At 45.1% G+C, this 26,359-nt stretch overlaps 1 protein-coding gene across 5 annotated transcripts in view; it reads left to right on the top strand.

The window, feature by feature from the left end:
• Positions 1–20,948, top strand: part of LOC138947845 (uncharacterized) — a 129,211-nt gene extending 108,263 nt beyond the window's left edge. For all 5 annotated transcript variants that reach the window (XM_070319404.1, XM_070319405.1, XM_070319401.1 and 2 more), the window contains 11 exons: positions 8,477–8,605; positions 8,927–9,058; positions 10,485–10,597; positions 10,929–10,993; positions 11,558–11,724; positions 12,279–12,378; positions 12,877–13,041; positions 13,632–13,864; positions 14,531–14,607; positions 15,296–15,346; positions 17,250–20,948. In XM_070319404.1, coding sequence (XP_070175505.1) covers positions 8,477–8,605; positions 8,927–9,058; positions 10,485–10,597; positions 10,929–10,993; positions 11,558–11,724; positions 12,279–12,378; positions 12,877–13,041; positions 13,632–13,864; positions 14,531–14,607; positions 15,296–15,346; positions 17,250–17,282 — 1,265 coding nt within the window. In that variant the 3' untranslated portion in view covers positions 17,283–20,948. The remainder of the gene's footprint in view (positions 1–8,476; positions 8,606–8,926; positions 9,059–10,484; positions 10,598–10,928; positions 10,994–11,557; positions 11,725–12,278; positions 12,379–12,876; positions 13,042–13,631; positions 13,865–14,530; positions 14,608–15,295; positions 15,347–17,249) is intronic.
• Positions 20,949–26,359: the final 5,411 nt, after the last annotated feature.

Here is a 26,359-nt window from a genome sequence, read left to right as displayed (position 1 = left end):
GTAACAGACGTGTAATGCACCGTGTTGTGTGTCGTGTAACAGACGTGTAATGCAACGTGTTGTGTGTCGTGTAACAGACGTGTAATGTTTCATGTCGTGTAACAGACGTGTGATGTACCGTGTCGTGTTACAGACGTGTAATGCAACGTGTTGTGTGTCGTGTAACAGACGTGTAATGCAACGTGTTGTGTGTCGTGTAACAGACGTGTAATGCAACGTGTTGTGTGTCGTGTAACAGACGTGTAATGCACCGTGTTGTGTGTCGTGTAACAGACGTGTAATGCACCGTGTTGTGTGTCGTGTAACAGACGTGTAATGCAACGTGTTGTGTGTCGTGTAACAGACGTGTAATGTAACGTGTTGTGTGTCGTGTAACAGACGTGTAATGTTTCATGTCGTGTAACAGACGTGTGATGTACCGTGTCCTGTTACAGTCCCCCCGCGGGTTATGGGGGGAGTCCCATATTGGTTGGGACCAGAAAGAATTTACCCGATGCTCCCCAGCATGTCGTAAGAGGCGACTAACGGTTCTGTTTCTCCTTTTACCCTTGTTAAGTGTTTCTTGTATAGAATATAGTCAATGTTTCTAAAGATTTTAGTCAAGCAGTATGTAAGAAATGTTAAGTCCTTTGTACTGGAAACTTGCATCCTCCCAGTAAGGTATATATTGTACTACGTTGCAAGCCCCTGGAGCAATTTTTTGATTAGTGCTTTTGTGAACAAGTGGCTCTATCCCATCTCCCCCCTCCCCCGCGGGTTAGGGGGAAGAATTTACCCAATGCTCCCCAGCATGTCGTAAGAGGCGACTAACGGATTCTGTTTCTCCTTTTACCCTTGTTTAAGTGTCTTGCATTATGGGGTTAGTGCTAGGACTGGTTGGTCCGGTGTCAGAATAATGTGACTGGGTGAGACATGAAGCCTGTGCTGCGACTTCTGTCTTGTGTGTGGCGCACGTTAAATGTCAAAGCAGCACCGCCCTGATATGGCCCTTCGTGGTCGGCTGGGCGTTAAGCAAACAAACAAACAAAACAAATGTGGAGCGAGCATCTTGGAGTAGACTTCACCATATTAATATCAGGCCTAATGTTAAATCTGGAGGCAAAGCTCAAGGTTTAGTGTGCTGCCCTTAGTTGGTCTTAGTGTACCAAACACGATGTGTCGTGTCATTTGTCGGCACGGGATAATGTGTTGGTGTTTTTTGTCAACCAAGGATAATGTTGTGCTATTTACCAACAAGGGATAATCATAATGTTTTGGTGTTATTTGCCAACGAGGGATAATGTTTTGCCCTTCGTTGCCCTTGCCGGAAAAGGGATATAATTTTGGTGTTATTTGTCGACACGGGATAATGCCTTGGTGTTGTTTACCAACAAGGGGTTACGATATGTCATATGATGGAGTTGCTATGTGTGCTGATATTGACGAGTGTCAGTTCAGTGACCTGAACACGTGCAACGCAACAGTTCAGAACTGTGTTAACAGTGTGGGCAGCTACGGCTGTGACTGTAAGGCGGGCTACACAAACATCACTGGCTTCTGTCAAGGTCAGAGTTCACTGGGTGTAGTGTGCGTCGTCTATATTTGTCCACCTTCTGTGTGTGTGTGTGTGTGTATGTGTGTGTGTGTGTGTGTGTGTGTGTGTGTGTATGTGTGTATGTGTGTGTTTGTGTGTGTGTGTGTGTTTGTGTGTGTGTGTGTGTGTGTGTGTGTGTGTGTGACTTACCTGTCTGTCTCTGTCATCATCGCTTGCCGTTTGTCTTCGGTGCTGCCTTGGGAGCGGGGTGGGGGGCAGGGAGCACTTCCTGTGTGATGGAAACCCTCGGGACAATGCTGACGGACTCCGTATCTCTCTTGCTTGCGCCACTCTGCTCAGTCTTACCCTCTTTGTCCGTCAATCGAACAATGCTGACGAACTCCGTATCTCTCTTGCTTGCGTCACTCTGCTCAGTTTTACCCTCTTTGTCCGTCAATCGAACAATGCTGACGAACTCCGTATCTCTCTTGCTTGCGTCACTCTGCTCAGTCTTACCCTCTTTGTCCGTCAATCGAACAATGCTGACGAACTCCGTATCTCTCTTGCTTGCGTCACTCTGCTCAGTCTCACCCTCCTCATACGTCTGTCCCACAGCGTCACTGCCCGAGTTGCTCGCTTCTGGGCACGGTGCGGGCGCTGCCTGTGGGTCAGGGTGACCTCTGCTTTGACCCAGCTGTGCACGTGCAGTGACGTCAGACCCTTTGGCCGTGGACGTCCCGGCCTCGTGGTCCGCCCGGGTCTCTTCGTCGTTCTTGGCGAACCGGATTCGTTTCTTGGCCGAGTTTAGCAAAGTCGAGGCGCGCGAGGAATGTTTCCTGAGTACGGATTTCCTAGCTTTGGACTTGACACAACCAGCTCTCTCAATCGCGCTGCTAATGCTGGCATCGTCACCCGGCTGTAGTGCGGTCACACTGATTTTACTGTTGGTCACACTGATTTTACTGTTGGTCACACTGATTTTACTGACGGACACACTGTTTTGAATGGCGGACATATTGGTTTTACTGGCGGACACATGGGTTTGACTAGCAGAAAAATTCACCTCGTACTGTGAGACAGAATCTTCCTCGCCCTGAGTGCTGGTGAACATAGCAGACGTGCTGGAGAAGGCCGAGTCAACGTCCGACATGGTGGGGTAAGAGAACCCATCATCCTTGTAGAAGGAGGAGCTAGTCCTCTCGCCGTTTGGCCGCTCGCGACAAGTAGAGCGTGAGCATCTGGTGCACGTCAGCGTCCTACAGATGGCGTGGCGGAAGTGCTTGTCAAAGAAGGAGTAGATAAAGACGTTGGCAGCCGACTGGCACAGCGCGATCAGCATGAAGGTTTCTCGGAACACGTTACCTTCGTTGCCCTTGCCGGACACCGCCAGCGTCAGGCTCGTCACCACCATGGGGAACCAGCAGACAAAGAAGAGTCCCACGGTGACCGTGAACATCTTGAGAGTCCGCATGGAACGCTGCATTTTTTGCAAAGACCGCCACACCTTGTTCGAGTTCCGCCACCTCCAACTCCCGGAGGAATGTGACTGCGAGAGCTCTTCGGCGACCTTATGCAACTGAATCGCTTTGAGGTGCCGGGGCCGCGCCATCGACTCAACCGGCGTCCATACACTGTCCAGCGTGTATCCCGTGCTGTGGAGTGTGCGGTGGATCAGCCGCTGGTGGTGCCTCGCCTTGCGAGCGATCAGGTAGTAGAAGACGGAGGTTATGATGAGAAAGAGGAAGAAGAGGGTGCTCATCGTGTATGCCCGGTACTCTTCGCCGACGAAGTTGACGTGAGAGCAGTGACCGCTTTCCCGGTGAAACTGGAGGGAGAGACTGCCGCACAAGATGGCTAAGCCCCAGATGACCACTACCGTCGCCCCCAACCTCCCCCCCGACACTATCACGTCGTAACGCAGCGGGTGCAGGATGTAGAGGTAGCGGTCAAAGGCGATGAGACACATGTGGAAATTGGAGGCCACGACGCCGGTGTAGTACAAGAACAAGGTGGGCAGACACAAGTGGTGTTCAGTCGACTCACTATGGTCAACGTGGTCGAAGGTGTCAAATCCTTGGAGAACCATGGTCATACCGAGCGAAGCGTCCGCCACCGCCAGGGACACGATGTACACTTTGGAGACGGGGAAGCTGTGGAAGTAGATCGACAGTGCCACCACTACCAGCACGTTGGCGATGAAGATGAAAATTCCCGCTATGATCCACACCGCGCCCAGATACGGGTTGTGGTCCTCCATGTCTCTTCGTCGTGCAAAATATCCTATCTTAGAGTGCGGTGTTGAACCAGGAAATGGCGTCAAACAGATATGACGTCATGATTGTGTTCCGCCTCGAAAAAAATTGTCTTGGATCAATATACCCTTCGGATTAGTCTTGGCCACCTTGAAACAAAACTGGTGTTAGAGACGCGTCATCCTTCTTTGCGCTGCGGTGCGAAACTGAGACCGGCCAGCCCAGCGCGGGAAAAGAGCCACACCCTGCCGCACAATTAATATACTTGCCCAACTCACATAGTAAATACCCTCCCAGCCTACCCCGCAATCGTTTTTAATGGTTGAAGGTGGTGTTTCATTGGGAATGAGTATACCTGCGATATGTGCCGCGCATGCGCGGGCGGCCGGTGAGGGGAGGTAACTACCAGGACCTTGTTGTCAAGGTTTTTTGTTTGTTGGGGAGTTACCTCCCCCTGTTTCCAGGGTTAGTACTTCAATGTCTTACGCATCAAACTGAAGTTAATCTATATATATGCCAATTATATACGACTAGTGTCTGTCTGTCTGTCTGTCTGTCTGTCTGTCTGTTCGCGATGCACGGCCAAAGTTCTCGGTGGATCTTTTTCAAATTTGGACACCGTATTCAGCTACACCCCGGACACAACCTCATCGATGAGATATTTCAACACGTGCTCTCAGCGCGCAGCGCTGTGCGCGCTGAACCGATTTTTGTTGTTGTTGTTGTTGTTGTTGTTGTTGTTGTTGTTGTTGTTGTTGTTGTTGTTGTTGTTGTTGTCGTGATCCACTACCAGTAACTCTTCCTTATCTTCTCCAGTGTTTTCAGCCGCGATTATCTCCCTTCCTCCGTGTGGCGTCAATCCATATTCCCGTTACTACGTTACTATTTTTAGAAGGTCACTGCACGTTACTATTTTTAGAAGGTCTCCAGTGTTTTGCGCGTTTATCTCCTTTCCTTCGTGCGCCGGCGAAGCGGATAATCATCTAGTGCTATGTGAGTTGGGTAAGTATATTAATTAAATGAAAATTTAATAAGAAATTTTCGAATAGCCATCATCATCATCATCATCATCATAATCATCATCATCATCAAAACGTTTACAATCAAAATATTAATCATGATAATACTAACGTTCGAAGCTGCAAGCTGTTATCCGTTGTAGATCTACTCTATAACCCCGCTACGGCCGTGTCAATCAAACGAGATTGTTATGCCTACCCTAATCGATCACCGACCGTATTTGCCACTATCAGTTCCATGCCGAAATGAGATAAAGTAGAGGAGAAATAAATCTTATACATGTGAAACTAGTACCAACATGCACAGCTTGGACTGGTTTGAGGCTGTAGTGTGTACAGTGTGTGTTTTCACTGTTCCGGTAGAATAGATCTACACGCAGTTTGACGCTACAACTTTTACTGATTTTCCAACATTTAATGAGAGAAAAATTGAAGAAACAATCCTCACCTGCTCTCTTCCTTGGGAAATTTGAACATCCTGAAGCCTTGTGCGTTTGAGCAATTGATGGCCAACCATGCCCCACTGCGTTTTCGCGTTGGCGCGGCCATACTTGTGCAGCACGATATCACTACTGCTGTGGAAAGAGAAAGTAGATTGTTCCATGTTTCCGCGTGGTGGCGCCACTGGGCTTCCGGTCTCACTTTGCAGCACCGTATGGAGCGTCTCTGTATATTCTATCTCTGGTCTGACCGACTAGCACACGCCACGGATAGAACAGCTCGTCGGGAAATAGAACGCCTGTTGAGAGATGTGTTTGTGTTGTCACCTACATGGTGATAAGTGTGTTGTGTGACCGACGTGTATCGTAGAGTTTTGTGTTACGGACGTGTCATGTAACGTGTTGCGTAACAGACGTGTAATGTTTCATGTCGTGTAACAGACGTGGGATGTAACGGTTCGTGGTACAGACGTGTAATGCAACGTGTTGTGTGTCGTGTAACAGACGTGTAATGCAACGTGTTGTGTGACGTGTAACAGACGTGTTGTGTGTCGTGTAACAGTCGTGTAATGCACCGTGTTGTGTGTCATGTAACAGTCGTGTAATGCAACGTGTTGTGTGTCGTGTAACAGTCGTGTAATGCACCATGTTGTGTGTCGTGTAACAGACGTGTAATGCAACGTGTTGTGTGTCGTGTAACAGACGTGTAATGCAACGTGTTGTGTGTCGTGTAACAGACGTGTAATGCAACGTGTTGTGTGTCGTGTAACAGACGTGAAATGCAACGTGTTGTGTGTCGTGTAACAGACGTGTAATGCAACGTGTTGTGTGACGTGTAACAGACGTGTAATGCAACGTGTTGTGTGTCGTGTAACAGACGTGTAATGCAACGTGTTGTGTGACGTGTAATGCAACGTGTTGTGTGTCGTGGTACAGACGTGTAATGCAACGTGTTGTGTGACGTGTAATGCAACGTGTTGTGTGTCGTGTAACAGACGTGTAATGCAACGTGTTGTGTGACGTGTAATGCAACGTATTGTGTGTCGTGTTACAGACGTGTAATGCAACGTGTTGTGTGTCGTGTAACAGTTGTGTAATGCACCGTGTTGTGTGTCGTGTAACAGACGTGTAATGCAACGTGTTGTGTGACGTGTAATGCAACGTGTTGTGTGTCGTGTAACAGACGTGTAATGCAACGTGTTGTGTGTCGTGTAACAGACGTGTAATGCAACGTGTTGTGTGTCGTGTAACAGACGTGTAATGCACCGTGTTGTGTGTCGTGTAACAGTCGTGTAATGCACCGTGTTGTGTGTCATGTAACAGTCGTGTAATGCACCGTGTTGTGTGTCATGTAACAGACGTGTAATGCAACGTGTTGTGTGTCGTGGTACAGACGTGTAATGCAACGTGTTGTGTGTCGTGGTACAGACGTGTAATGCAACGTGTTGTGTGACGTGTAATGCAACGTGTTGTGTGTCGTGGTACAGACGTGTAATGCAACGTGTTGTGTGTCGTGTAACAGACGTGTAATGCAACGTGTTGTGTGTCGTGGTACAGACGTGTAATGCAACGTGTTGTGTGTCGTGTAACAGACGTGTAATGCAACGTGTTGTGTGTCGTGTAACAGACGTGTAATGCAACGTGTTGTGTGTCGTGGTACAGACATGTAATGCAACGTGTTGTGTGTCGTGTAACAGACGTGTAATGCAACGTGTTGTGTGTCGTGTAATGCAACGTGTTGTGTGTCGTGTAACAGACGTGTAATGCAACGTGTTGTGTGTCGTGTAATGCAACGTGTTGTGTGTCGTGTAACAGTCGTGTAATACACCGTGTTGTGTGTCGTGTAACAGACGTGTAATGCAACGTGTTGTGTGTCGTGTAACAGACGTGTAATACACCGTGTTGTGTGTCGTGTAACAGTCGTGTAATACACCGTGTTGTGTGTCGTGTAACAGACGTGTAATGCAACGTGTTGTGTGTCGTGTAATGCAACGTGTTGTGTGTCGTGTAACAGTCGTGTAATACACCGTGTTGTGTGTCGTGTAACAGACGTGTAATGCAACGTGTTGTGTGTCGTGTAATGCAACGTGTTGTGTGACGTGTAATGCAACGTGTTGTGTGTCGTGTAACAGACGTGTAATGCAACGTGTTGTGTGTCGTGTAACAGACGTGTAATGCAACGTGTTGTGTGTTGTGTAACAGTCGTGTAATGCAACGTGTTGTGTGTCGTGTAACAGACGTGTAATGCACCGTGTTGTGTGTCGTGTAACAGACGTGTAATGCAACGTGTTGTGTGTCGTGTAACAGACGTGTAATGCAACGTGTTGTGTGTCGTGTAACAGACGTGTAATGCAACGTGTTGTGTGTCGTGTAACAGACGTGTAATGCAACGTGTTGTGTGTCGTGGTACAGACGTGTAATGCAACGTGTTGTGTGTTGTGTAACAGACGTGTAATGCAACGTGTTGTGTGTCGTGTAACAGACGTGTAATGCAACGTGTTGTGTGTCGTGTAACAGACGTGTAATGCAACGTGTTGTGTGTCGTGTAACAGACGTGTAATGCAACGTGTTGTGTGTCGTGTAATGCAACGTGTTGTGTGTCGTGTAACAGACGTGTAATGCAACGTGTAATGCAACGTGTTGTGTTTCGTGTAACAGACGTGTAATGCAACGTGTTGTGTGTCGTGTTACAGACGTGTAATGCAACGTGTTGTGTTTCGTGTAACAGACGTGTAATGCAACGTGTTGTGTGACGTGTAATGCAACGTGTTGTGTGTCGTGTAACAGACGTGTAATGCAACGTGTTGCGTGACGTGTAATGCAACGTGTTGTGTGTCGTGTAACAGACGTGTAATGCAACGTGTTGTGTGACGTGTAATGCAACGTGTTGTGTGACGTGTAATGCAACGTGTTGTGTGTCGTGTAACAGACGTGTAATGCAACGTGTTGTGTGACGTGTAATGCAACGTGTTGTGTGACGTGTAATGCAACGTGTTGTGTTTCGTGTAACAGACGTGTAATGCAACGTGTTGTGTGTCGTGTTACAGACGTGTAATGCAACGTGTTGTGTTTCGTGTAACAGACGTGTAATGCAACGTGTTGTGTGACGTGTAATGCAACGTGTTGTGTGTCGTGTAACAGACGTGTAATGCAACGTGTTGTGTGACGTGTAATGCAACGTGTTGTGTGACGTGTAATGCAACGTGTTGTGTGTCGTGTAACAGACGTGTAATGCAACGTGTTGTGTTGCAGATGTAGACGAGTGCAGCTCTGTCTCCCTGAACACGTGCAACAAGCGAGAGAGCTGTGTCAACAATGTGGGCAGCTTCTCCTGCGTGTGCAGGACTGGATACACGCCCATACAGGGCAGTGGATGCGTCGGTACGTGGCTGTTTGGTGTTGGTGTTGGTATTGGTATTGGTAATGTTGTTGTTATTGTTGTAATCACTGTTGGTTGTTGTGGTGGTGGTGGTAGTGGTTGTTGTGTTGTTGTTGTTTTTGTTGTTCTTGTTATGTTGTACAAGAATGAATACACTGTGTAGTCGCACATGATAGTGATGATGATGATGATGACGATGACCATGACGGTGATGATGATGGTGATGGTGATGGTGATGACGACGACGACGACGACGATATCGACGATCTATCAGTGTAAGATGTATCCCAGCACACACCTAACTGAGTGTGTGTGTCATGCAGACGTCAACGAATGTGACAAGGCGTCCACCAACAACTGCAGTGCACGAGAAGTATGCGACAACAACATCGGCAGCTATGACTGTGTCTGTCGCACCGGGTACACAAGGGATGCGTCTTCCGGCCTCTGTTCTGGTGAGGAGAGAGAGAGAGAGAGAGGGAGAGAGAGAGAGAGAGAGAGAGAGAGAGAGAGAGAGAGAGAGAGAGAGAGAGAGAGAGAGAGAGAGAGAGAGAGAGAAAGAGGGAAAAAGAGAAAGAGAGAAAGAGAGAAAGAGAGAAAGAGAGAAATGGAGACAGAGAGAGAGAGAGAGAGAGAGGAGGGGGAGGGGATGAAAGAGAGGGGGGGGGAGAGATTAGATGAAAGGGGAAGTGAGATGAGAAATGAGAAAGGAGAGAGGGAGAGTATGGCGAGAAGAGGGGGTGGGTGTGGTGGGAGAGGGAGAATAAGAGAAAGTGAGTTGAAGAGAGACTGTTCACTGTGGAATTTGAGATTAAATGTTTAAAATATTGAACTGAAGCAGTTGTGATGTTCTGTTGCTGTTTTTTACATTTAGTCAAGTTTTGACTAAATGTTTTAACGTAGAGGGGGAATCGAGACGAGGGTCGTGGTGTGTGTGTGTGTGTGTCTGTGTGTGTGTGTAGAGCGATTCAGACTAAACTACTGGACCGATCTTTATGAAATTTGACATGAGAGTTCCTGGGTATGAAATCCCCAGACATTTTTTTCATTTTTTTGATAAATGTCTTTTATGACGTCATATCCGGCTTTTCGTGAAAGTTGAGGCGGCACTGTCACGCTCTCATTTTTCAACCAAATTGGTTGAAATTTTGGTCAAGTAATCTTCGACGAAGCCCGGACTTCGGTATTGCATTTCAGCTTGGTGGCTTAAAAATTAATCAATGACTTTGGTCATTAAAAATCTGAAAATTGTAAAAAAAAAAAAAAATTATAAAACGATCCAAATTTACGTTCATCCTCTTCCCCATCATTTTCTGATTCCAAAAACATATACCTATGTTATATTTGGATTAAAAACAAGCTCTGAAAATTAAATATATAAAAATTATTATCAAACGTTTTTTTTCGAAATCAATTTATAAACACTTTCATCTTATTCCTTGTCGGTTCCTGATTCCAAAAACATATAGATATGATATGTTTGGATTCAAAACACGCTCAGAAAGTTAAAACGAAGAGAGGTACAGAAAAGCGTGCTATCCTTCTCAGCGCAACGAATACCCCGCTCTTCTTGTCAATTCCACTGGCACTGCCTTTGCCACGGGCGGTGGAGTGACGATGCTACGAGTATACGGTCTTGCTGCGTTGCGTTGCGTTCAGTTTCATTCTGTGAGTTCGACAGCTACTTGACTAAATGTTGTATTTTCGCCTTACGCGACTTGTTTCTCTCTCCATTAGTTCTATTTGCACAAGGAAGAACACGTGACGAGCTAAACCTCTCAGCGGTGAAAAATATGTTGTTTGTGCTTGCTGGAGTTTTCGTTTTACATGTATGGATGTAGAAAAGCAAGTGACGAATGTCATTTCCATTTCGGTGTGCAGCGACTTACGAGAACACCACTCTCATCCTGACGTTTGACATGACCAACACGTCATCCTTGGATGACGTCACTTCACCTTATTACATTAACCTCACTGCCAGCATTCGTAATGCTGTGAGTTTATGGTGACGTGTGTATGTTGGGGGGAGGGGACGATGAGGGTGGTGTGTATGTGTGTGTGTGTGTGTGTATCTGTGTGTATGCGTGCGTGTGTGTGCGTGTGCGTATGTTACGCTGTGAGTGTGTTTTTGTTTGTGTGTATGTGTGTGAGAGTATATGTGTGTGTGTGTGTGTGTGTGTGTGTGTATGTGTGTAAGAGTGTGTGTTTGTATGTGTGTAAGAGTGTGACGGTATGTGTGTGAGAGTGTGTGTGTGTGTGTGCGTGCGTGCGTGCGTGTTTGTCGTGGCATCATCTTTTTCCTAACCTGTGTTTCCCCCATTTCAGTTGTTGCTCTTCTTCCGGATTAATATCGGAGCTCCCTTCCATGACGTCATCGTCGTCAGCCTGAGGTTAGTCGACGTCATTTTCGTCAGTGACGTCTATCACGCACACGACTGAAGAGTTGTATAGAAAACATACTGTATTTTCCTCGCATTTGACTAGTGGGACTACATTCCGTTTACTTTTAAAAATGGACCGACTGATAAATGGAAAATGGCATTTAATGTTGTTTCAATATCTATGACTAGCTGATAAAGGATGGGACCGCAACACGGTGGCCTAGTGGTAAGGCGTCCGCCCAGTGAGCGGGAGGTCGTGGGTTCGAACCCCGGCCGGGTCATACCTAAGACTTTAACATTGGCAATCTAGTGGCTGCTCCGCCTGGCGTCTGGCATTATGGGGTTTAGGTAGCTAGATAACAAATAGTAAGGTAGTTAGGTAGCTAGATAACAAATAGTAAGGTAGTTAGGTAGCTAGATAACAAATAGTAAGGTAGTTAGCTAGATAACAAATTTTAAACATTTTTTTCAATAACTAATTTTTGTTTTGTTTTGAAAAGCTCTCAAATAAAGTAAGTCTGTGACGAAAGCAGCATTGATGAAAAGTAATAGAGATCAATGTGTGTTGCACAGACCCGGCAGCCTGGTTGCAGAGACGCAGCTCCAGATAGACGCCAACCAGACGGACAACAGTGAAGGCTACGCAGCCAAGGGCATCGAGGATCTGCTGACCGCTGGCTCGCTGACCATTAACGGCACAGACACTCCCATCACCACTGCTCAGGTCAACGGCACTACCTGTGAGTTTTTTCAAATAACTTTTTTGTTTTTGTTTGTTTGTAATGTTTTACTTTAGTTGCATGTAGGTTGCTTGAACTCGTCGCGATATAACCTTCGTGGTTGAAAACGACGTTAAACACCAAATAAAGAAAGAAAGAAAGGTTGCTTGAATCTGTTTATTGTTCTTCTTTTGTGGGTGTTTTCTCTCTGTGTTCTATTTTCATCTTTACCTCAGTTGTGTGTAGGTTACTTCAAAACTTATTGTTTGTACCTGTTATTTTGTTCTCTGCTCTCTCTATCTCTCCCTCTCTCTCTCTCCTTTTAAAGTTTGTTCGTTCGTTCGTTCGTTCGTTCGTTGTCCTAGGCGGCGAGAATCCTTCTTCATAGGTCTCTTTTTTATTTCATATTTAAAAGTCTTCATAATAAAACCACTTGCGATTTTGTGTTGTTTGAAACTTACCATGGGAGTGCGTGTATCTGATAGGCCTATGTGTTGAGTGGGTGTTAGTTAAGATAGCTAGTTGTTTGTGTTTGACCCCTGTGTGTTTGACCCCTGTGTTGTGTGCCGTGACAGTGTCGCAGAACACCTCGCTGTGTGACGCCTTCAAGGCGCTGTACACCTGTCCAGACACCCAGGTGTGTCGCGCTGACAGCAGCGGTGTTCCTAGCTGCAGGTAAGTCGTTGTCTATTTTATTTGTGTCGGGGGGGGGGGGGGGTGTGTGTGTTAGTGTGTGTTAGTGTGTTTGTATGTGTGTGTGGGTGTGTGTGCGTGTTAGTGTGTGTGTGTGTGTGTGTGTGTGTGTGTGTGTGTGTGTGTATGTATGCATGTATGTATGTGTGTATGTATGTATGTATGTATGTATGTGTGTGTGTGTGTGTGTATGTATGTGTGTGTGTGTGTGTATGTATGTATATGTGTGTGTGTGTGTGTGCGCCAGTGAAAATGAATGTGTGTGTGTGTGTGTGTGTGTGTGTGTGTGTATGTATGTGTGTGTGTGTGTGTGTGCGCCAGTGAAAATGAATGTGAATGTGTGTGTGTGTGTGTGTGTGTGTGTGTGTGTGTGTGTGTGTGTGTGTGTGTGTGTGTGTGTGACCTTGCTACATGATGTTGTTTGTGTTGTACAGTAGTGTAGATCGTACAGTGTTTAACAGCCTGTGTGTCTCGTTACAGCACTGTGGAGAGTGACAACTACACACTGATCATCGGACTGGGTGTGGGCCTCCCGGTCTTCTTCATCGTCGCCATTATCATCGCTGTTCTCATCTACAACTGCGTCAAGAAGAAGAAGGAGACCACGGCCGCCTCCACGCAACTCGCTGAGGCTTCTGACCACAGGTGAGACAGTGTGTGTGAGGTCGTGATGACGTGTGTGGAGATTGTACACTGTTCCATTTTCAAATCACAACCGGAATACACTACAGTGCAGAAACTCTGCAGGTTTCATTTCGGAATGCCGCCCTGTACAAGATGTTTGTGTTGTGTTCGTTTTTTTGTTTTAAAGGAGATCAAAATTGTAAACAAGATTTGAAGAAACAGATATGAAAAAACATGAGTTTTGTTTTAAACATTTCCACAGTTGTAATGTGTTACACCTGAACGGAACTTGTCTCAAACATGGAGACTACCATATAACCTGAAACATGGCGACTACCATATAACCTGAAACATGGCGACTACCATATAACCTGAAACATGGCGACTACCATATAACCTGAAACATGGCGACTACCATATAACCTGAAACATGGAGACTACCATATAACCTGAAACATGGAGACTACCATATAACCTGAAACATGGAGACTACCATATAACCTGAAACCTCCCTACAGCGAGCGTCACGAAATAGACTTTGCGAAGTGGACTTCGCCCCATAAACACCAGGCTTGCAACCCCCACCATAACTTTCAATCTTTATGTCCTAGGTTCCCGAGCATCTTCGCCGGTCAGCTGGCGACCAAGGGAAGCTGGACAGCCGCTAGCCGCCACCAGATGTACGCCCCGGACCATATGTCCGTCAGCCAAGAAAGCGAGTCGAGCGGTGATGGTCAGCTGCTGAAGGGCAGACGTCAAGGTCGTTCAGACTTCCAGGACTCGGCGTGGTACGACAACAGGGGCGGAGTTTCTGCCGCTCCCGGTCCGCGGCGTGACGCCAGGGGTGAGTGCTTTTTCTGTGTCGATTACAGAAAGAAGGGAGAGAGGGGGGGGAGGGTGGAGGGAGAGAGAGCAAAAGAGAGAGATGGGAGGGAGAGAGATGGGAGGGGGGAGGGGGGAGAGGGGGAGAGTAAGACAGAGAGAGTTGGAGAGATAGAGAGAAAGAGAAAGAGAGAGAGAAGAAGAAGAAGAAGAAAAGAGATATAACCCAGAGAAGGGAGGGAGAGAGAAGGGAGGGAGAGAGAAGGGAGGGAGAGAGAAGGGAGGGAGAGAGAAGGGAGGGAGAGAGAAGGGAGGGAGAGAGAAGGGAGGGAGAGGGAGTTGCTGCGTGGCCTGGGATCAGCCTGCGCAAGGCAGAAGGGCACAAGAGAGTGTAAGGACATTTGCAGGCCACACTCTCTGGCGGCAAAGAGGGAAAACAGAACCATGCCAGTGCGGGGCAAAGAGGGAAAACAGAACCATGCCAGTGCGGGGCAAATCAGACAAACAACAGGGGCGTTATTATTGTTGTTGGTGTTGTTTGTCTTCTTTTGGGGGGGGGGGGAGGGGGGGGGGGGGTAAAAAAAAAAAGAGGTAACCAACTTAAAAGTCAAGTTGATTTGACGCTTTTGCTCTCTGAATGGCGTGCTTGCCGCGTGCTGTATTGTGACCTACTTCTCTTCTATTTCAGACGCCCCAACAGAGGGAGCCACGTCCAACTTTTCGTGGGAGTACATGTTTCGACTCCTGGCTCCCTACAGGGGAGGGGTGAGTACTCCCATTGTATCTGTCTTGTTTTACATCAAGCATTGATATGTGTATTCCACGTATAAACTTTTTTACGCGAGGGCCTATCGTTTTTTTTTTTTTTTTTTTTTTAGGGGGGGGGGGGGGGGGTTCAATAAGATCATTGCTTTAAGTAAATGTAAACATATATGAGGGTGAGTTGATCGTTTCCACATAAGGTTGATCCAGAAGAATAGAAAGTTGGGTTACTAAGGCAATTTTATCTGGGTCTAACGAAGCTCCAGATTTTAATGTAATAATACACATGGATTTTCCCCGAATCAGAATCAGATACTTAAAAAAAAAAGAGTTGGGAAGCTTGGATGGGGAAGACCTTACTCGCATCTCAGTTGGAAAGACAGGAGACATCAGAAGGATGTTTTGTGATCGGGGATTTCTCGTCTTTAAAAGCCATCCAATTCAGAAGAAAAGTACAAAATGCTTTAGCTTTCAATAAAACTGTTGTCTTACCTGGTGTCAGCTGAACACAATTTTATTTTTAAATGTCATTGAAACGGAGAATGGAGTACAAATGGTTGATTGCATAGTGCAAGCTATGAGACTGCTGTACGATTGTAGCTCATTCCAACCTCAAGAAACGTTTTAAAATGTCTTACCTGTCGCCAGTAATAAAGTGTTGGATTATAATTTTATTTTTATTTTCTTGCAGTTTGAAATACAGCGGCCCAATGTAGACCCGGCCCCCAATCCTGCGTACTCGGTGAGTGTCTGTCTTTTCTGCATTTTGTATCGGTCACATTCTTTGAGGAATATTGTTTTCAATAGCCCTGAGTTCTCATGTAAAACAATTGTGCAAAGGTTGGATCTTATTCATTCTTTGTTATGGAGGTTTACAAAGGTTGGATCTTATTCATTCTTTGTTATGGAGGTTTACAAAGGTTGGATCTTATTCATTCTTTGTTATGGAGGTTTACAAAGGTTGGATCTTATTCATTCTTTGTTATGGAGGTTTACAAAGGTTGGATCTTATTCATTCTTTGTTATGGAGGTTTACAAAGGTTGGATCTTATTCATTCTTTGTTATGGAGGTTTACAAAGGTTGGATCTTATTCATTCTTTGTTATGGAGGTTTACAAAGGTTGGATCTTATTCATTCTTTGTTATGGAGGTTTACAAAGGTTGGATCTTATTCATTCTTTGTTATGGAGGTTTACAAAGGTTGGATCTTATTCATTCTTTGTTATGGAGGTTTACAAAGGTTGGATCTTATTCATTCTTTGTTATGGAGGTTTACAAAGGTTGGATCTTATTCATTCTTTGTTATGGACGTTTACAACATTAAAAAGAAAGAAAGAGTAGAAGAAAGTAATCTACCAACTTCCCTTCATTTTGACTCACGTTTGTCGATGTAATGTTATTCCCCCCTCTGCTTCTTTACCTCTGTAAACTTGTAGAGCTAGTTATTTTTCGATAATGACCCAGCAACCAAACAAATAACGAGCCAGCAACAGCCTGAATCCTCGATAGTGCAATGGGTTGAGAAGCTGTTCTGTTTCGGTACTACTTTTGCGACTGAAAAGTTTCGAACGCTCTATACGTACGAAGTATACATCTCTGGAGCAAACAATACACACATACCGCATTTAAATTAACAACTACAGGCCTGAACACATGAATCTCCATATAAAATCCATGAGTTCGGTTGTTTTCTGAATCTAGATCTGCAGTGCACAAACCGTTCATCACAAGCAAATTCCCAAGGCAAGTAACTCATACTCTGGCGACAAGAGTAGTTCCCCTTCTTTTAACGCAGTTTCTTCGACAACACTGACTGCAATCCGACGGTCAGTTTTCAACAATATTTCATTTTATAAACAGATCACACGCAACCAAATGCACACATCTCATCAATTTAAACAACATAAAGCGGTTTCATACACTATTTTCCCAAGAAAACTGAACTTCATACAGTAATTAACGTTGGAACACTGGTGCAAAAGTTCGTCTGCTAGTCCCATTTGACGAAAGAACATTTACTAAGCGATATTAAAACATAAACAGAACACACAATATCTGCCTTTACCGCCACAGCAGAATAACAGCATATCTGTGTACTTGATTTTAGTCCAAAACAGGGAAACTGAAAAGAAGTGTTAACAGAATGGAATGATTTGCACGGAACTATACAACCGCGCATTAATCGATCGCCTGCGCAGGTTTACTGGTTGAGTGATTCGGATTCGATCAAACTTTCGCACAAAAACTCCTGTTTTTTTGGAATAACTGAAGAAAGGAGGAATAAAGAGGTTACACACCTCGTCTCAGTGATTATTAAAAATAATGGTCTCAGTTCGCGGTCATGAAAAAGCTCGCTGAAGCTCGCATTTTTCATGATCCGCTAACTTCGACCATTATTTTTAATAATCACTGAGACTCGGCATGTAACCTCTACGTAAACGTTGTGTGTGTGTGTGTGTGTGTGTGTGTGCTTGCGTACATGCGTGTGCTTGGTCACAAAACTTTACCTTCCGAAAAATTATGGAGCGACCTAGAACGTACACATAAAAACCTAACGGCTTCCAGAATGTCGGGAGCCTAGCCGAACGACGTAGAATGACCTTAGAATGACCTTAGAATGACCTAGAATGTCTCTTGTGTTGCAGCCACGAGGACCCAAACCTGACTCCATGGCTTGAGCACGTGCATCACACAGACGACACGTGTACGGCAAGGAACGGGGTCAACAAAGGAAAGACTTGAGTTCCCATGACAAAGAAGTCTCATAGTCATACAGAACGAAACTGACGGTGAACTGAGCAACAGTACACAAACTCAAGCAAAAACTTATATCACGTGACCAAACCTGCTGTTCGTTAAGGGTTACCGAGAGAGAAAAAAAACCACTTTATGGAGAACATGTTTGTTGGACGCAGCGTGTCTGTTTGCACTGGAGAACCTAAAGTTTGGCGTGTGTAGACATTGATAGCCTCATGCACTCACTAAGACGAAGGATGTGTGGAGAAAATGGAGTTTCTCTCATAAGGCCATTGCTGGAGAGAATGATGATGATGGAACTTTTAAGAAACAATTAACAAGTGGCTCTATCCCATCTCCCCCCTTTTCCCTATCCCATCTCCCCCCTTTCCCCGTCGCGATATAACCTTGAATGGTTGAAAACGACGTTAAACACCAAAAAAAAAAGAAAGAAAGAAAGATGGAACTTTTTTTTTTTTTACAAGGATAGAGGTTTAAAGACCACGCGTTTTCTTACAAGAGAGTTCCAGTTAGCAAGATGTTCTACTGTGCACTCTTTCGGATATGGTCTTCGGTAGGTACCAGTTACACCAGTTGTATTGTTGATACTATCGGTGATGTTAAGGATGTTGCCTAGTGAAACTGAGTTTTTTGTGCACTGCTGTTTTATGGTGATGCTAAGGAAGTTGCCTAATGAAACTGGGTGGGTTTTTTGTGCACTATGTTTCATGTTGATGCTAAAGACTTTGCCTGCTGAAACCGAGTTTATTTTGCGATACGGTTTCATGTTGATGCAAAGGATGTTGCCTACTAAAACTTTTGTTTTTGTGCGCTAAATTAAAGCCTCACGTGTGAAGCAAGTTTTGTTGATCACTGTAGCTGTGCATGTGTGTCTCTGCACCTTACACGCCTACCAGCTTTAGTAAAAGAGGACAATTGTAAAGTGGGACCCCCCGCGGGTTAGGGGGAGTCCCATATTGGTTGGGACGAGAAAGAATTTACCCGATGCTCCCCAGCATGTCGTAAGAGGCGACTAACGGATTCTGTTTCTCCTTTTAGCCTTGTTAAGTGTTTCTTGTATAGAATATAGTCAATTTTTGTAAAGCAGTATGTAAGAAATGTTAAGTCCTTTGTACTGGAAACTTGCATTCTCCCAGTAAGGTAATATATTGTACAGCAGTCCCTGCAATGTACGGCCCCCGGCGTGAGCGGACACCTGACATGTACGGACACATTTGCTCGGCACGGAGTGTTTTCCTTCTATATTTGCCCCCCCCTTAAACGGACACCTGCAAAACGTGGACGCGGACACTCATTTTCGGTCCCAACAGCAGGTCATACCTCCAATGTACGGACAGACCATCGTCAAATTTTCACCACAACAAAATCGATAACAGAGCAGTCCGGCTCTTGGTACAAAGATCACAGCCGCAATGGCGTGACGACAGTCACTGGTAACTTGAGTGCACCTGTACCCATCAGGAGGGGGGGGTAGTTTTGGTCAGGAGTGGAGTACATGCGAAGATGCCAACATGAAACTGCACTGTGCTCATTATTCATTTCTTGTCTGTTGGACGTAAACAACAGAAACCACAGTCGATGAAGGTCCTGAGCGAAAGAGAGTGGAAAAACCGGCCACCGTTCTCAGCATCGTGTGTCTGTGTGTAACCTCTTTCATTGACAAGATACTCTTGTTTCCCCTCAGCCTTGACCAGTGAGTCGGTTGCCTAATCTGTGAACCCTTCAGTTGTCTTGCTTTGTCAAAAGTTACGACACAGTCAACTGGTTTTGCTCTGAGTGAACAGTTGGAGCTGACCTCTCTGGCCACAGCCCCAAACAGTACATGGCTGGAGGGAGTGAGAGAGAGAGGGAGGGAGGGGGGGGGTGGAGGGGTAGCTGGCTAAACTCGGTGGGGTGTCCGGTGTCACTGCATGTCAGCAGGAAGAGCATTGGAGAGAAATAGAGAGGTGTACTCTTCCACACAATTTCCAAGCATCAGTTGTCACGGCTTGGGGTAGGCATTTAGTGAGGGAGAGTGAGAGCTGTGTTATGTACAGTGTATTTCCGACTGAAGAGTGAAAAGTCACTGCCATGCCACATGATCGGCATGCAGTCAATAAAGCCAGACAAGATGAAAATAAATTACATGATTATGACATGCAGCTCTATCTGCTGCTATTTATTCAAACTGGTCTTCAAGCTTATTCTTGCAAGGCATCTGCACACGCTCCTCTGTGCTGTGTTTGTGTGGCTGCTTTCGTATGTCAGTGCATGGTGAGTGTGTTCACTGCCTTGGGGATTTATTTTATCTCTTCTTTTCAACACTTTTCATACAAATCCTTTTTACAGAACGTTTAAAGAAGTATTAGGAGTTTATTGTTTAGCAGCCACAAGAAGTGATTAGCATAGACTCAATGCTGTTGTTTGTGTGTCTCTGTGTGTGTATGGGGGAGGGGTGGTGTGGTCACCCCTCCCGTGACTGGACACCTGCAATGTACGGACAGTTTTGCTATGGCCCAAGGGTGTCCGTTCATGAGAGGGACTGCTGTACTAAGTTGCAAGCCCCTGGAGCAAATTTTTGATTAGTGCTTTTGTGAACAAGAAACAATAAACAAGTGGCTCTATCCCATCCCACCCCCCCCCCCCCCCCCATGAGGTTTTGGATGAAAAGGGGTCTTGTGTGATTGTGATGCGTTTCTTTCGATGTTCAAATTGCAATGATTTGTTTGTCATTTCACTGGAGTGTTTTTATTGACACAAGCACGTGTTTTTTTATGACACCATAAAAGCAGGTTCTGGGTGACGAAGACTGCTTTGTGTTCAGCTACCAAACGATATGTTCAAAACATCAAACCACAGTTGAAAACGCACCTTAATGAAACCAGGGCATAATAAAGCCAGTACTGCCAAATAATTTGCATTCCTCTGCTTGGAGGGTTGTCTGGGGCAACTGCAAAAATTAATAATGATGGATTTGCTCTGAACATAATACAAGCAATGACGAGAGAGAGAGAGAGAGAGAGCGTGTGTCTGAGTGCGTGCGTCTGTCTGTGTGTGTGTCTGTTAATTTAGTTCATAGTTTGTGTGATCTGAGGCGTTTGTGTAAATAAGACGGATTTAAAATGTGGAAGAGGAGAAGTGCTGATCGATATGGTTTGGATTGTTTTTTCATTTGTTTCTGATCAAAGCATGATCGAAGAATCACTTTCATTTCACGTCTCAGTGATTGGTTTTGTGTTACACTGCTTTGCCTTGTGTTATTGAATGCTACACGTTGGGGTTCGTCCAGCATGTCGTAAGAGGCGACTAATGGATTCTGTTTCTCCTTTTACCCTTGTTAAGTGTTTCTTGTATAGAATATAGTCAATGTTTGTAAAGATTTTAGTCAAGCAGTATGTAAGAAATGTTAAGTCCTTTGTACTGGAAACTTGCATTCTCCCAGTAAGGTCATATATTGTACTACGTTGCAAGCCCCTGGAGCAAATTTTTGATTAGTGCTTTTGTGAACAAGAAACAATTGACAAGTTGCTCTATCCCATCTCCCCCCTTCACCCGTCGCGATATAACCTGCGTGGTTGAAAACGACGTAAAACACCAAATGAAGAAAGTTGGGGTTCGTTTCAGTCGCATATGATGATGTGACTTGATGGTTATGATATTCAGTGCTTTGGGTTGTATATTGACATTCAACAGTGCATAATACTTTTTATCTGATGCTATGAATAACAGTTCAAAAATGAGAATTTAGATTATTTACGTAATCTGACATTGTATTTTTGTTGCCAATTTGTTTGAAAAAAATAGGTTTGAGAGGTGTATGTAAGTGTGTGTGAGAGAGAGAGAGAGAGAGAGAGAGAGAGAGAGAGAGAGAGAGAGAGAGAGAGACTGAGACTGAGAGAGAGAGAGAGAGAGAGAGAGGGCAATGGTAAATGTCAACTTATGCTGTACATAATGAAAAAAACATACTCATTTTGTGTGTGATAATCGATAGAACCGTGTACACTTGTTATTAACATCTCTGTCCTACCCCCCCCCCCCCCCCCCTTCCACCACACATGTGTCCCCCCCTCCCCATTAAATGAAGCTGTTGAAATAGCATGCGTATAGTGTAAGTGCCAGTATCTACATGTATTTATTTATGTTTCATTGTTCATGTTAAGTACCCCCCGCAGGTTAGGGGGAAGAATTTGTGAACAAGAAACGATTGACAAGTGGCTCTATCCCATCTCCCCCCTTCCCTCCATCGCGATATAACCTTGAATGGTTGAAAACGACGTTAAACACCAAATAAAGAAAGAAAGAAAGAAAGTGTTTGTTCGTCTGCAGCCATTGTTGTTTTTGTATAGATATGTATTTAGACATAACCCCCGCGGGTTAGGGGGAAGAATTTACCCAATGCACCCCAGCATGTCGTAAGAGGCGACTAACGGATTCTGTTTCTCCTTTTTCCCTTGTTAAGTGTTTCTTGTATAGAATATAGTCAATTTTTGTAACGATTTTAGTCAAGCAGTATGTAAGAAATGTTAAGTCCTTTGTACTGGAAACTTGCATTCTCCCAGTAAGGTAATATACTGTTCAAAAAAAGAAACGCATAGTTTGTAATATTTGGTTAATTTAGTTATATGGCTACAAGGATATCCACCAAACTGCAGAAAATGTTTATCTGGTCGTCGACCTTTCGTCCATTGCCACAAGTGAGCTCTGCACGTGACGCATGCGTTATCAGTGGCTACAATGTCAAAATTGCTCATTTGGCATGACCACTCGTCATGCTTCAGTGTAATCTCGTGAAACTCGGGGAATATTGAGCTCTCACCATGTCTTCCAAAACCCATAAAAGCGGATTGTTCGCCACAAAGAAATCAGACGACAATTCAGCGACGAAAGATGGCCCGATTGAGCAGAGAAGACCGCCAAATTGCATTGGGTCGTTTACAAGCAGGCCAAAGTCAAAGTGCAATCGCCAGGCACTTCCACGTGTCCCAGAGCACCATCAGTAGACTGTGGGTCAGGTTTCAAGCCACTGGCTCCGTTGCTGACTTGCCACGAGCGGGAAGACCAAGGGCGACAACTGCTGCTCACGACCGCTTCATACGGCTCCGCCACCTCCGGAATCGTTTCCTGTCGGCCTCATCTTCTGTCCAGGCTCTCCCCGGGCCACACCGATTATCGGACCAGACCGTGCGGAACCGCCTGCATGAAGCTGGTTTGAGAGCTCGCAGACCTCACAGAGGAGCTGTCCTCACCCGCCGCCATCGCCAGAACCGAGTGCAGTGGGGCAACCAGCACCTTCGCTGGACCGTCCGGAATCACTGGAGACACGTGTGGTTCAGCGACGAGTCCTACTTCCTGCTCCAGCGACATGATGGTCGGAGGAGGGTCTACCGGAGAGTAAACGAACGTTACGCGCCCAACTGTGTGGATGAGGCACCCGTTCATGGTGGTGGAGGCGTCATGGTGTGGGGGGCGATCAATACCGCTGGAAGGAGCACCCTGGTGCACGTCCAAGGGCGCATAACTGCCCAGCGATACGTGGAGGAAATTCTGCGCCCACACGCCCTTCCTCTTCTGGCTGACCAGGATGCCATATTCCAGCAGGACAACGCTCGCCCGCACACAGCACGACTCACCACCCAGTTCCTCACCGACCACCATGTCCAGGTGCTTCCCTGGCCATCCATGTCGCCAGACATGAACCCGATAGAACACCTCTGGGATGAATTGGACAGACGTGTGCGCAGGCGAGAAGAAGCGCCGGCAAATCACCGCTATCTATTGCAGGCACTTCAGGAGGAGTGGGACACCATCCCACAGCAAGATATCCGGCATCTGATCCAGTCCATGCCCAGAAGGTGCCGGGCAGTTGTTGCTGCTCAAGGCAGTCACACCCCCTACTGACTTGACAGCCTCGGCACCCAATCGTATTGATTGACTGATTGATTTGAAGATGCAAATGAACTGTGTGTGCATTCAACTGTGTCCATACCAAATTTCAAACAAATAATCTAAATATTGGATTTTCTGTTAATTTTTTCGAAAAATAAAACAAATTTGGCAAGTAGCAACTATGCGTTTCTTTTTTTGAACAGTATATATTGTACTACGTTGCAAGCCCCTGGAGCAATTTTTTTATTAGTGCTTTTGTGAACAAGAAACAATTAACAAGTGGCTCTATCCCATCTCCCCCCCTTTCCCCGTCGTGATATAACCTTCGTGGTTGAAAACGACGTTAAACATCAAATAAAGAAAGAAAGAAAGGATCCCATCTCCCCCCTTTCCCCGTCGCGATATAACCTTCGTGGTTGAAAACGACGTTAAACATCAAATAAAGAAAAAGTTGAAAACGACGTTAAACACCAAATAAAGAAAGATTCTGACATTGGGAGTACTTTATACAGGTATGTACTTTAATATGGGTGTGCTTGCCCTTGAGTAGCTGTAAGATTCTGTGATGGCTTATATAAATTCTGGAGGATGTAATTTTGGTGCTATAAAGAACCGACGCGCTCACAAAACAAAACGAACACTAGAATTGGAAAATTAATTAAAGTTTATTGAATACTTGTCGATGTCATGGTAATCCGGAATCAGCTCATAATATCAATATATAAAAGGCTAAACATAAATCTATGGAGAGGCTAAGTAACCTATATCGGAGCGTGGCGGAAAAACTAATCTAAGTTTAGAAAGTGAATTAAAGCTAAAATGTGAAGTAGAAAGGACTAGTTTGAGTGAGAGTGCAGAACAGTAGAGTGTGAAGCGTGGAGCATGGAGCGAGAAGCGCGGAGCGGTGAGCGAGAAGCGCGGAGCGGTGAGCGAGAAGCGCGGAGCGGTGGAAACTGATAGAAAAGAAAAAACTAAACTTAGAATTCGAAACATCAAACTAAACATCAAAGGTGTCCTAAAAACATAAACATCAAAGGTGTCCTAAAAACATAAACATCAAAGATGGACGACAAAATGGCGGCCGAAACAAGATGGCGGCAAATCAATAAAAAATCACCAAGACAAAAATATGTTAGAAAAACCCTACATAGAATAAACGTAGGACACAGAAACGGAAAGAAGACAAAGAAACGGACAGAAGACACAGAGACGGAAAGAAGACAAAGAAACGGACAGAAGACACAGAGACGGAAAGAAGACACAGAAACGGACAGAAGACAAAGAAACGGACAGAAGACACAGAAACGGACAGAAGACAAAGAAACGGACAGAAGACACAGAAACGGACAGAAGACACAGAAACGGACAGAAGACAAAGAAACGGACAGAAGACACAGAAACGGACAGAAGACACAGAAACGGACAGAAAGTCATAACAAACAAAGATTCGAAACGAAAATTACACGAATTCGGTAAATAAAAGAAACATAGTCAGAAATGGATACTCGCCTTTGACAGCATCAATAATCTAAAACAGACTCAAGGCGAGCAACTGAACCTGAACTACAAAATAACTTAAAACAAAACTGAAGGCTGGCAGAAGAAACTGGGCCCCGGAACAGAGCAAAAAAAAATCTATCCTAAAACATCTTGTTCCGTGAACGGCTTCCCAGTAAGTGACGACGAAAACAGGCTATCCACCACAGAGGTGAACTAAAAATACTGCGCGTTACTACAATATTACTGTTGCAAAACATGCGTCCCGTGCTCTCCGGGGAAAAACTCCATAGGCTGTCCAGCGTGAGCCATACAGGCACATGAAATTAAAATCAGAAAAACGCCGGCCACACTACCTTGTTTATAAATTAGTTCGTTACAATATTTAACGTCATTAAAACAAAACAAAGTTCGTACCAGGACGCTCATACTTAATAAAGAAAACTAGAGGATAAAGAGCGAGCTAGACCCGCACGCGAACCTACAGAGGTGGCTGCAAAATGGGAACAAATAGGGACAAAAGTGAAATAAGATAATAAAAGTGAAAGAACAAAAAGGGAAAGCCACCACCACGGAAAGTCGCATGCGAGTCAAGCTAGAAGCAAGACTAAAAAACACAAGCAAAACAAAAAGAATCTAGATACACAGAAGGCTCCTTAGCAGGGGCATTCACATTCCCCCCTCGAAGACATCTTAGTCTTTACAAAAGTCAACATAAAAAATCAACAAAAATCATCGAATACATGCGTGGTTCAAGAACAAAATCCGAAACATTACAGAATCCTTTGGCATTATCCAAAACGTAGCTGTTCGAAACGCACTCTCATACGTGGTTCAAAATACAAAAATCCGAAACGTTACAGAATCCTTTTGGCATTATCCAAAACGTAGCTGTTCGAAACGCACTCTCTATGAGTCTCAATCTAAAAAATCACACGTGTTCTTTCAACAAATGTAACATCATATTTCGTCGGTCCGTCACTGTCAACATATCGTATCAACATTATTCTTACACCTTTACATAAACCGCAACTCAGTGTGAAAGACTGTAGTCGCAACCTACAAAAGAATACAAATGAAAAACATCTTCAGTCTTCTTAATCATAAGCACAGGCATCCGCACGCGGGAAGGACTAAACAAAACCGATTCATTAAGCGCTTGCCTCTGTCAAGAGCTTTCGTTCCAAAATGCGGAACCAAAAACATATATATATATGGAGAAACCACAAAGTCACAAAAAATATTTGCATTAAGACGAAACTTTCTCCCCAAATCAAAACAGCGCCACCTGTCAAAAAGGCGAACGGATTACGTCAGACCAAAACATGCACAAACGGTCTGTCGAAACAGTAACGTTCACTGGAAAAGTCATTGGGTGTCCGGGTCTGCCTTCACCAGCACGGTCAGCTTAGAGATGGGGCGCCAGTAGTAGAAAGTGGAATGGCTCGTCTTCGAGGTGACCTTGACAGTCTTGAGCTTGCAGGTTCGCACGAGTCCATCGTCGCTGGGGCGAACCTCCGTCACGAGTCCAAGAGGCCAATCTGCTCTGCATACGGCTTCGTCACGTAGCACGACGACATCTGGGGAAGAAGCCACTTTCTTCTTCGTTGTGGTCTTCTTCGTTGTGGTCTTCTTC

This window comes from Littorina saxatilis, linkage group LG14, assembly GCF_037325665.1.
Source record: "Littorina saxatilis isolate snail1 linkage group LG14, US_GU_Lsax_2.0, whole genome shotgun sequence".
NCBI classification, from domain to species: Eukaryota; Metazoa; Mollusca; class Gastropoda; order Littorinimorpha; family Littorinidae; genus Littorina; species Littorina saxatilis.
This window is presented reverse-complemented; position numbering and strand designations above follow the sequence as displayed.